The sequence below is a fragment of the Danaus plexippus genome (assembly GCF_018135715.1).
Source record: "Danaus plexippus chromosome 22 unlocalized genomic scaffold, MEX_DaPlex mxdp_33, whole genome shotgun sequence".
Lineage (NCBI taxonomy): Eukaryota > Metazoa > Arthropoda > Insecta > Lepidoptera > Nymphalidae > Danaus > Danaus plexippus.
Window position 1 is genome coordinate 1,314,378 of NW_026869856.1, and position 12,412 is coordinate 1,326,789.

Genomic DNA, 12,412 nt, shown 5'->3' on the forward strand with positions numbered 1-12,412 from the left:
ATTGAAGCTTCTTTATGTTTTAATGAAAACAGGAAGGGGTAGAAATTGATTTTTGAGGAATTTTTGTTTTCTTTAAAACAAATTTTATTTACAAGTCACAATTTATTGCCACGCCACTGCGCCGATTGGGCGCCACGCATTCCCTCCCGCTTTGTCTCTTTTAACCCCCCCCCCAAGAAGCCTAAAACATTTAACGCAACCTTGTAGGAAGTCGCTTAAGAAGTTTCATTCCTGAAACTGTATTTGCTTAAGAAACCTTTACCCTTCATTACTTGTCATCCATTCCTTTAATCCAAAGCCCATGAAGGTCTGGTGGTCGTGGGCCTTACTCTACTTGGTATCAAGGAACATCTCTATAGAAACGTCTAGTCTATGACAATTGACACAAACATATTTGACATAAGTCATTAAAAGTTACACAAAGTATATCATTGGAGATTGGCAGAATATACTGTGCACGTCTTTCTAGGGAATTTAGGCCTTTAAAGCCATATTTAAAAAAAAACAAAACAACTATATTGATATATGAATGATAAGTTGATGATATGTGCTTGCATATAAAGTGTATAAATTAAACGAGGTTAATAGTATAAACATTACGAACAGTGTGTGATGACGTGATACTTTATCGAATAAAATACACTGTACATAACTTGAACATAGCATTAAGTATTGTTTATTTACAATTCTGCCTAATATAATAAGATGGATATTTTACGCCATTTTGAAAATTTTCCTTGGTAAGTTTTAAATAAAATAATTTGCATTAAAAAATGTGACAACAACAATGTTTATTATTTAACAAAAATAACCCAATCCATAGAGGTAACATTCTTTTATATTGTAGGTGTAGGCCGGACTGGAGTTATCCCAGTATGAGTAAAGAAACGAATGAATTACTAAGACAGTGTGTTGACTTGCCACAAGTTGAATTAAGTGATGACATTGAAGAGATTATCAAAAAGAGTAAAGCTTTCCCCATTCCATTTCCCATAAACACAGTGAGGTAATTAATTATGGATATATTAAATCATTTAAATCTAAATGGTAATCAAGTTTTTATGACAGATAAGATTTGATATCCAAATTGATATTATTACTGTAAGTTTATTTAATGACAAAGAACGGCCCTCTAATTCTGAAAATTGATACTATCTTGTTCCAACCACAGATAAATTAACTAATCGTCTTTTTGTGCGTTTGTTGTGCGGCCGCAACGACATGCTTTTGTTATGTTAATAATAGGCACGACATTAATCATAAAACATTTTAATACTTGTTCTGAAAAAAGGCGTGTGTGCAAGTCACACGCTAGAAGCGGAACTTCCGAAAAGTCCCTGACTATAAAACTTATTGGAAAGTATTGAAAAAATTAATAGCCGCTTCAACTAAACTGTATATTTATAAGAACATAAAAAAGGAATTAGAATTACTGAAAACAATTAAAATTTTATCATTTTCCATTACTCTTCAATGAGTATTTTTGATCAGGGCTAGGCTATGAGAGATATATGATTTGAACTTTCGTAAGCTATGTTGCTTCTAAACAATAATAATATTGACAGTTAGACAGACCCTGATAGAGATTCTTCTTAATGCGGATTTATAGTTCTGCTTAATTTTTAGTAACAATTACATTGTTGTGTTTACGTAAGGCACTCAAAATATACTTATAAGATTTTACAAATATACATACATACTTTCAAATATAGAAGATGCCAATATTCTACGTCTTCCCGACAAGAAGCCGTTGTTGTCTCAAAATAGATTACCCTAAATTTAAAGACGGTTAGGCTCTTTCTTGCTATGCATTTAGCCAAAAAAGACGTTTCAAAAAGATTGTATTTCCCATCAACCAAAAAGTTACAGTCTCGGGACAGTTCATTTCGTGAACCTAATGCCATTGTTTCCCGGACCTATCGTTATACTTATAGATTTCTTTCCTGCCGATATCTGAACAGGATACTTCTAAAGAAAATGATAGGGACTGAGAAATACCCTTGTTTCTTTAATCAATAATTGGATAGAGCTTTAGTAACGTATCATTATTGGGGACAAAGTAATAGATGGTTAACACACTATACCAGTAAAATCGTACTCGGTGCTACTTTGAAGACATCGAAATCCCTATGATAATGTGTTCAATGGTAAAGCAATAGATAGAACTGTAATTAAAATTTAAATAGAATATATAAAACGAAAAATGTAAAGGTGTACGAAGGACCAAGTTTGTAACTCCATCGCGTTCAGTTTCTTTACTCATTGTGCTATCGTGCCCTACCTCGATTAAGTAAACTAGCATTTATGAAAATTGAGCCGTGGCATTATAGAAATGGCTGACAGAAAATATCTATATAATCTCAGAGAAACAAGGGCTGCTCCTTTATGTGGCACCTGGGTTCTCTTTATAGAGTAATATACAATCTTTTTAAAATATATTACTATGTGATAAGTTCTGGTCTCTATTAGCAAAAAACTGTAATTTTCTTTTTTTACAATATTTCCTAGTGGACCATTGTTTAATAATAAAGAAATGTTGCATTGCAAGAAAAAGATAGTAATTGCTTGGTGCTAACTTCCCACCCAAGCTCCCAAAGTTTGTGGTCACTGGTGGTGTCCTAACATTGTCCTGGTGGAACTTGTCACCTGTCCTGTTAGCCAGCCCTAGCCGTTTCTGTAAGACCCCTACCTTCAAACGGTTAAGTGGTTGATAGCAGTGCATTTACTGTTTGGCCATATAGAAGCAGCTCATGAAAGAAAAATAAAAAATGCGACTAAAAACTATTTTAGGACCGATTTTATGTTCCCGTGGGATGTTATGACTGCTAACATCGCGGTCAACCTCGATCATTTATCCAATTTTAGCAACATTTTTGACCACTGGCCTACCTATCGAAAATTCCTGAACGGAATCTACGAAACTACTGCATCGAGACCCCTAATATTATTCACAATTATAGCAGCCTATCTTGCATTTAAGCCTTAAAAGAAAAGTTGTAAAATGTACCGACGTTTCTCTTTGTTCAGTCCCATTTTTAATTATGGATTTCTTTTTCTCCAACCTATTATAAAATTATTCTGTTGTGTTTGTATAAATTCATGGTTTTCGATGTACTTTTTAGAAAAAAATCATTTCCTAGAATTGTTCTTTTTTTTTTTGAAAACTTGTTATACTTCTCTCACCAAATTTTTACAGCAAGGAAAGAATTATTTATACTGTAATTAAAATATGTCATCCTCTTCTAATATATCTTCAGGTTAGTTGAGCTAAAAAAGCGCAAATCACTAGATAAGTTAAAAAGGAACATTGTTTCAACATACCCCTTAATACATGAGAGAGTACTGCTACTGATGACTCATTTCCTCATTTATAAAAGGTTAGTTAAAACGAAATAATTTACCTTACGAAATGAGATCTAAGATTTTCGCGAGTATTCATTTAAATGAAACTAGTATTATTCGGATTTACTACGCGGATTTTATTATTTAAAAATAATAATACTAGTTTCATTTAAATTTACCTTACGATTTTATATAAATCCTTTTACATTAAAAATGTTATTTCTGATCTTTGTAACAGTGATATGCTTATTACACAAATAATTTTGTATTTAAATTTTTCATTAAAATTAAATATGCAGTTAAAAAAAAATTATTATAATTTTATAATTTCCGCAAAACCCAAATGCGTGTGTGACGTCTGATAAGATAAAGTTTTTATCATTAATATATTTCATATAAATAGAAATATCAACTCTTATAGGTTATTCCCCTCGTATGGCAACATTTTGCACAAACACTCCACAATTTAACATTATTACGTCATAATCAAGACGACCAATTTTGGCGAGATTGAAGTCGGGTCATGAAAAAAAAAATTATTTAAGGGATCCAATTTTCATTTAAATTTCTTGCTTTCCATTGTTTTTACAACATCAACATAATTCTTACCAATAATTGTAATGTATACAATATTTTTTTTGAACGACTCATTTATTAATATAAATACAGCTTTCGTTTTTTAGTTCCAAAATATCTGTATTTATTTATTTTGAACATTTTGTCACAGGCAGTTTGGGTCTAATATTGAAAAAGCTCTTTACAAAGATATGACTGTGCCAGATTTCATTGAAAGGATATTAAACAATAGAGCAATATCATTCTTAGGATCGCGCGACAGATACCAACTTATCACCGGAGCAACCGGGTAAGGGATAAATCCTAGCTAGGAAATAGACACATTTATGTAAAAAAAAATCTTTTGAGTGAAACATCAACGAGAAGAATTAAACGTGTAATTCACTTATATAACCGATTCATTTATATATTATATATATATATATATATATATGAATTATTAATAACTATGCCCAAATAACACCAATATTCAGTTATAATTTCATATTCACTTAAACATGTCTATATAATGCTGTTATTTATACATTTTTTTTTCTTTTTCATAAAAAAAATATTTTCAAAAATAGAATATGCTAGATTACTCGAAATATGCACCTGAAAATTTCCATTTGCCATTTGCTTAGTGATTCTTCTGATGTAATTTATTTAGTCCTTGTAGATTTCCCAACTAAATACTTTCATTGTATCACTAAGAGAACACTTACCTGTGTATATTCGAACTTCATAGACAAAGCAGAGTGAATAGAGGTATAGAAGTTTGTCTATTACGGCTACAGTTCCGCTTTTCATTTATATATTTTTTTTATAACATAGTTCAGGGGGATGGGAGTCTGTAGGTACATTACAACAAAAGCCTCCCCTACTACTGGAGAATTGTTTGAGTTATGATGAGATGAAGCTGTCTGCTATGTTGTATGTGAGCGGGTTCACTTACTGTATCAATGATGGTAAGAGAAAGAACTCGGGAGTCGTGGACGAGGACGGAGTGGAAGAGGAGGCGGTTATCATTGGTGAGTGAGAGATGAAACATTAGTATGGGATAAAGCCATAGGTTTTAAAAGCTGGCTTAAGTGATGAATGTAATAAGAATTAAATAATAGATATGGTTTTAGTTTAAAAAAAGATATTTGAAAAGAAATCAAATACTATGACTGAAATATAATAATATTGTTTTTATTCCTTTAAACATACTTTTCTGGTAAATTTCTTACATTGCGGCTTATTTAACGCTCTAAGTGGGTATTATAGCCAGTGGTTTGTTAATACAGCATACATTCGGAACTAATATATGTATTATATAAAAGGGCTCATTGGACCTCGTTTCCAACGTCGCTGTCGGATGGACAACGAGGACATTCTGATAACGGAAGAGCAGAATTGTATTGAGAACGGTTATGGCGAGGAAGTCACCCCAACAGCCAGCAACTCAGCGAAGTATATGTGGCGGAAGATGTGGTCAGAGTTTTATCAAGTAAGTAATTCATTTGTTCACTCTTTCATTCACCCTTTCATTCATTACACCCAATAATTATACACAGAATCCATTTTAGCCTTAACTGACGATCTCGCATTACTGATACGTAACCCCAAACACTGTCAGGTACTATTAGATGAAGTGGATAAATTCTCGCAGCGGTAGACGGAATACAAAATATACCTCATACGATCCGGGACTATCGTTAGGCGGTCAATGTGTTTCTACGGTTACGGAAAATGCTTCATTGAAATTTTTCGGTCGTAAGTTATTAATTTAGGTTATACTCCATCCTTAGAAGGAATAGTAGATAGCTTTTTAAAAGATCTTATCAAGATAGATAACCAACCGATGAGTAACGTCAAAAAAGCTGGGATCTACGATAATTACCTAAAGTTGGATGCAAGCGGGAGAAAGGTATTGAAGTTGTGGCTCTTGCTTGCGCTATTGACTGATTCGTCAGTTTTATTCAGGTATCGCAATAGTTTTGGGATGAATTTAAAAAGGCCATCGGAGCTCTGTAAACACCTAAGAGGTTCCAAGAGACATATCCTGGGGAAATCCCATGATGACGTCGTTACATCGCTCCCAAAAGACAAGAGCTAGAGTCAAGACTTCAATTCCATAAACAGTTTATGATAGGAGCACAAACAAACAGAGTAGGATTAGGATTGAGTAAGAGGGCCCAAGATACGGATATAGAGAAGTCTTTTATTCGGCAAGACGAGAATGCTAAATATAAGACCAATAGAGCCAAGAGCTTAGAAATGCAGAACGAGTGGCTATACATTGCAGATCTTTGCATCTCATTAGCACTAAAATGGCGCACCTTAATTCATCATTCATTGGTCGCCAACATTGCTAAAAAAAATTCCAATGCGTTCCAGATAACTCTCCCACATCAGAGTGATTAGGTAGGATGGGGTAAAGGTACCGAAAAAACTTGCTACATCTACGGGGAGGTAGTTGGAACTGCAAAGCATTTGCTGGTGGGATGTAGGGTACTCTTGGGTAGCGGTCAATACTCGGGTCGTCACGATAGGGTTTTAGGAACGATAAGTAAAGTGGTTAGTCTTTCGGTAGCCAGAGCGAAAAAGAAATAAACACAAACAAGCTATCAATAGGTTTTGTGAGAGGAGGTACGAGGGCTGCAAAATCAAACGTCAAGCCGTACTCACAAAAGCGGCTCAGGATTGGACTATAATCACAGATACGTATAAAAAGCAATATAAAATCCCAGAAGATATTTGTGCGTCGGCGTCCAGGCCAGATATATATTTATATTCGCGAATTTTATAGAGCGTTGTGCTAATAGAGCATACGGTTCCTAGGGGAACTAACATGCCCAAAGACCATGCCATCAAGGTTATGAAGTATTACGAACTCACTAAGAATATGTTCGCTGTAAATTTGTACGCTGTAGAAGTGGGAGCGAAAGGTATAACAGCTAAATCTCTCTAAAATCTACTAAAAGATTTGGGCCTGTCCAGAACTAATATCAATTCATTCTTAGAACGTACTTCGAAGGCAGACCTTGTAGGTTCGTATGTATAGAGAAGTGCTTTTACTTTGAAGGTGGGCGTTTAAGGCTCGTTAGATAGGAGCCCCTTAAACCTACACCTGGGTCGGAAGTCCCAGGCGCTGTTGAAGCTCCTCTCCCTGCAACGATGGACCCGGCACCCGCACGGTGAATCCATGAAATGCTGAGACATTTCATCTCATCTCCTTATACTGTAATTATTGTCATAGTGAACTTGGTTGGGGAAAGTGGAAGGACAATAGAAATTTGAAAAACTAAGAGGAAAAACTATGATATAATTTTTTATATGATATACTATTTAAATTAACATCTCAAAAATCCAAACACCCACATTTGTGTACCCTCAATAATTAATTTTCAGGCTAACCGTTATACATACGGCGAACTATTATCGCGAGTAAAAATACAAAATAAAAGTAAAAAGTACATGGAGAGATATGTAAAGAAACCGAAAAGCGAAGACATATTTGACAATGAGGTGTATTACAAACGGATATGCATTTTAGCCGAAACCACTCTTATGGAGGCCGAGTATAGAGCGAGTGAATGTGGAAAGAACGCATTCATTAATATTATTGGATGCGGTAAGTTCGTACATTTATCATTCATTCGTTCATACATTAATATTCACACATCAACGTTACATTCAAATATGTGTTAGTAAGAAACTTTTATTTTGGCTGTTTTTATTCACAATAATATTTATTTTTGTAAATCGTATGTAAAATAGAAGTTTTATTTATTGAAATTGAAATTTTACTCTACCATTATGGTAGTCCATAGACCATAACTAACTAGACTTGTAAAAGGAACGAAACAATGACTGACGAAAGTCTAATTTTTCTTCTTGACAATTTATGCCAGCATTAGCCAGGGTCTGCCATATATGGTCTGGCATATAGCAAAAGTTAATACAGTTCAATAATATATAAAGTGTAAAATGTTCAAATAATGTGACAAAATCCTGAATGATTTGCTACTTAGTGCTGGCCGCTGCACGGTTTTAGACTATTTTTTAAAATATTACTAAGCTTTATATTATTCGCAAATTCTGCTGACTTTAAGACTAGAAAGATAAGGAAATCTCCAAGGTTCTTGCCACTCGAGTGATCTTGAAAGATTTGGTTAAGAAAGTTCATCTACCTTCACTGCTACAGATCGATAATAGATAATTTATGCTATTTAATTTCTTAAACTGAGAGATTACATTCCTTAGTAGTATATCGCATAAAAAGACTAACGAAGAACAAAAAAAAAAATCTATAAGAGCTAGTTCAACAGAATAAAAATTTTAAAAATCAGTCTTTCGACATCTCTATACTTTTTGATAGCACATGTTGCATAAAACTGCAATATTTTAACTACATACGTATAAAAAAGGTAGCACTCACAAAATAATTGCATGGTTCAGGGCACCTTTACCCTTCCCATGGCAAGAAAAGGAGAATGGAAGGCTACTTAAGACGACATCAGAAAGCTAGTTTCGATTCATACACACTTACGCCTAAAAGAATCTCAATGGGGATTAGGCATTATATAAATATGGAGCGAAAAGAGTTGTTGATTGGTCCTATGGTCTCACTTCTGATCTAAGCCCCACGAAATTTAACAGTTTGTATTTTTAGATGAGTGATATCTGTACCTGAGACGGAATATGTTTGAAGGGTTCAGATTTTCGCGGGTCCAACTGTACTTGTCCAATACTAGCTATTTATTCAATCTATTCGACTTTTTAAAAATACATACCTATTTATCTTTTTTAAATCTCGTATATCTGAATGTTCGCAATATAATTTGAAATAAAGAGACTAGTTTCTTGGCAGTGATAACCGATAGTAGCAAATATCAATCACCGAGTTAAATAACGCACAACCAATTAATTTATAATTTTTTTCCAGGATTTACATAATGTTACAGTCTAAAAAACACCTGACCCATGAACAACGGTTTTATTTGTTGCTAAGCCGTATACTCTGCAAAATATTTTTTTTAAGGTTTGGGTGTGTGGAAGACATCCCCACATCAACCGGATGTGTATATACTTACATTCTTAGAGAGGATCCGGGCTTTCCTTAAGAAGGATCTATTAAACCACGTCACAGACGTTAACTTCGGTTACATAAAAGCCAGTCCAAGTATAAAAGGTAACTCTAAGTGTTATGTTTGGTTTCTTTTAATTTCATTACATTTTTGTAAAGAATGCTCAATAAATGTGTCTATATTACAGCACTCTTCACAAATTCTAAGAAGAATAATTCGTCAGGCGAAAAGTTTATATCCTTTGAGAGTGAACGGCATCCGAGTGGTGTGTATCTTTTAAGCCAATAGTAGAATAGAATTCAATTTATATTGTACTGTTTTTTCTATTAAAGGTGGTATAAAAATACAATTGGAGAACAGAGAGCCTTCCTCCAAGTTGTCAGGCGAACACGCGGGCAAGTTACTAGTGATGACTTACCCCTGGGACGGAAACGCGCATCCAGGAAACGAATTCTGGTAAATTTTTAAAAAATTCCAAAATAGTCACCTAGTAGTGCATTATATAGTTCTCTTACTATGTGCATTTTATCATGAATTAAGGAATCAATAAATATTAAAACTTATATTTCCGAATTCACAGGTTCAAACTCTTCCGTGTCTGTACGTTTTTAATCCTGTATTTTCTATTTGATTTTTATTCCAAGCTTCTTTATAACACAGATAAACAATTTTTAGGCATAGAAATTTTACAGGTTTGTAGCGTTGTTATTAATCTGTAACATCTGTCTACCCGCTATAAATTAAAAAATTTAATCCTTCCAAGGTTGAAGAAGCTGGGATCATCGGGTGACCCAGCGGCCGCGTGTTCAACACAAGTATCTGAACTACACAACGCTTACATTAACCCGGCGGTCGCCGGTCACAACCTGAGGGTGGCCGGTCGCAGGGGAATCAAACCACTCGCGGAATACTGTCTCGCTCTAACATCCGAATAACTCGTGTGTGACAATTTTTATATTACGTGACATAATATAGTTGTATAATTATTTTCATCTGAATTATAGATTTATTGCACAATAAAATACGCCACAAATAAATAAATTTACATAAAATATAATTACGATGTGAAATATTTTACGTAACTATGGGATTATATATGTGTATTATATTAAAGATAGTTGTTTTATTAATCTTTAAACTTTTTTCTTAATAAAAGTTCAACGTTAGGTGTGTGTTTCGCTATTGGATTACTTTTTTTTATAATACCGTGATTTTTTAATTGAGTTCCAAGGACTTTTTCCAGCGAAATTTGCGAGTCATATACTAAGTAGTGTTTAACTTTCGTTGCTCTTTTCAAAAACCGATCCTATTAAAACAACTTGTAGATTTAATGTGTGATGTTAAAAAGCAATATGCCTCTTTTGTTCTTATAGATTGTCTCAATAATTTCAAACCAAATACTTAATCAAGTTTTTAAACTTACGATTTCCGATTTACAAATATTGAATGTCAATGTCAAGATAAACGTCAGATTATGTTTCATGTTTTGTTTTGGCGGTTTCATCCCGCGTTTAAAATGAACAATTTTAAGTTTTGTTAATGTATTTTTTACTTGTTTTTACTTAAATAAGCTGAATATAAAAGACAATGGCAGACTTGCAAATTGTACGTTCTGAAGTGAATAGCGCTTTCAAACTCAACGGGTTTACAATTCGAAAAGAAGCTAGCACTTTTGTTGCTGAGCAAGTGGCTGCGGTATCAAAAGAGGAACGTAAAAAAATACTAGATAAATTAATAGAGCACCTTTTACACCAATGTTTGTCTCAACCAGTATTAGAGAAGCAGCATCTAGAAGTGGCCTACAAAGAATGTTTGTCTTCAGGTCTCGAAGAAAGCGAAACCATATTAAATGTCATTGATGCTTTGAATGTCCCCAAGCTTCGTTATGATTGTGATAGAAAGAAGTTTACTAAAGAAACGAATGTCAAGAATAATTTATACCCGGGACCAAAGTGGCAGGCACAGCTTTTTATCGAACGCTATACCATCATTCAGCAGAGAACATCACGTAATAAACTATTTGCGAGAGAGGCTTTGCCGTCCATGGAAAATGAAAATCGTTTTCAGTTACGAACTATTGAGGTTTTACAGAGTTCTTCAAGTCGAGTGGATGAGGTCATTGTTTTGGGTCTTATAACACAATTGACGGAGGGTAAATATTATTTAGAGGACCCAACCGGCAGCGTTCCTTTAGATATGAGTCAAACTCGCTATCATTCCGGTTTGTTTACTGAGAGTAGTTTTGTCTTAGCTGAGGGTTATTACGATGATAAAGTTTTACATGTAATGGGTCTTGTGCTACCACCTTCTGAGACACGAGAAACGTCATTACCATATTTTGGTAATTTGAATACATTTGGAGGTATATCAAAAACTTTATTGAAGCATTCAAAAAATTTGTTAAAAATTGAACAGGAGAATGAAGATGGTATGATAATATTTCTATCAGAGGTTTGGTTTGACAATATAAAAGTGATATCGAAGTTAAAAACTTTATTTTCTGGCTATAATGATTTTCCTCCTATAGCCATAGTGTTTATGGGTGAATTTTTATCTTGTCCATATGGATACGAGCATAGCACACAGTTAAAAGCTGCTCTTGGTAACTTGTGTGATATGATTCTTCCTTTCAAAAAGCTTAGGGAATCATGCAAATTTATATTTGTGCCAGGCAGAGGTGACCCAGCGGCTCCGAACATACTGCCCCGTCCAGCTATACCGAGTTTCATCACACAAGACATTAAAAGCAAATTGGGTGATTCGGTTATATTCACAACGAATCCATGTAGAATTCAATACTGTACACAGGAAATTGTTGTTATAAGACAGGATTTGGTGACAAAGATGTGTAGGAATTCGGTTCACTTTCCTGATGCTGGTGACATACCAGATCATTTGACGAAGACATTGTTAAGCCAATGTACATTATCACCGTTATCATTAGCCGTCCAACCTATATATTGGAAGCATGCGGACTCTTTGAGTTTATATCCAACCCCGGATTTAGTGGTTGTGGCTGATAGCTTCCAACCTTATACCAGATCATACCAGAATTGCCAAATAATTAACCCTGGATCATTCCCACATACGGAATACTCATTTAAGGTTTATGTACCGGCCTCGAGACTTGTTGAAGATTCACAAATACCTAATGAAGATACTTGATAAATAAGTTTAATTCTATGCATGTTTATGTTTTTGAGGATATGTTGTATAAATATATATATTATTTATTTCTGAGTTTTTCATTACGAGCCAAATTATGTCCCCGGGTAGAATAACCTAATCTTATTTATTAGTTGCAATTACATTGTAAGGATCATACAAAAAATCGGAAACTACAATAATTTGGTTTGTCTATATTTTAAAATTGGCAATTTTTTATTTGCTTTTTAATTTGTGGATTGCCATATTTAAGTGTTAATAAGTTAAATAACGGA

At 34.0% G+C, this 12,412-nt stretch overlaps 2 protein-coding genes across 2 annotated transcripts; both read left to right on the top strand.

Annotated features, from left to right (window-relative positions):
* The first annotated feature begins 413 nt into the window (after positions 1-413).
* On the top strand, positions 414-10,085 carry LOC116773409 (uncharacterized). The gene is made up of 11 exons (XM_061528858.1): positions 414-740; positions 848-1,006; positions 3,258-3,377; positions 4,070-4,207; positions 4,732-4,928; positions 5,223-5,389; positions 7,294-7,516; positions 8,927-9,076; positions 9,160-9,237; positions 9,305-9,428; positions 9,736-10,085. The coding sequence occupies exons 1-11, from the start codon at positions 706-708 to the stop codon at positions 9,905-9,907; spliced, it is 1,563 nt and encodes a 520-aa protein (XP_061384842.1). The 5' UTR covers positions 414-705; the 3' UTR covers positions 9,908-10,085.
* Positions 10,086-10,443: 358 nt separating this feature from the next.
* Positions 10,444-12,207, top strand: LOC116773459 (DNA polymerase epsilon subunit 2). The gene has a single exon (XM_032665896.2). The coding sequence runs from the start codon at positions 10,560-10,562 to the stop codon at positions 12,135-12,137; it is 1,578 nt and encodes a 525-aa protein (XP_032521787.2). The 5' UTR covers positions 10,444-10,559; the 3' UTR covers positions 12,138-12,207.
* The last annotated feature ends 205 nt before the right edge of the window (positions 12,208-12,412 follow it).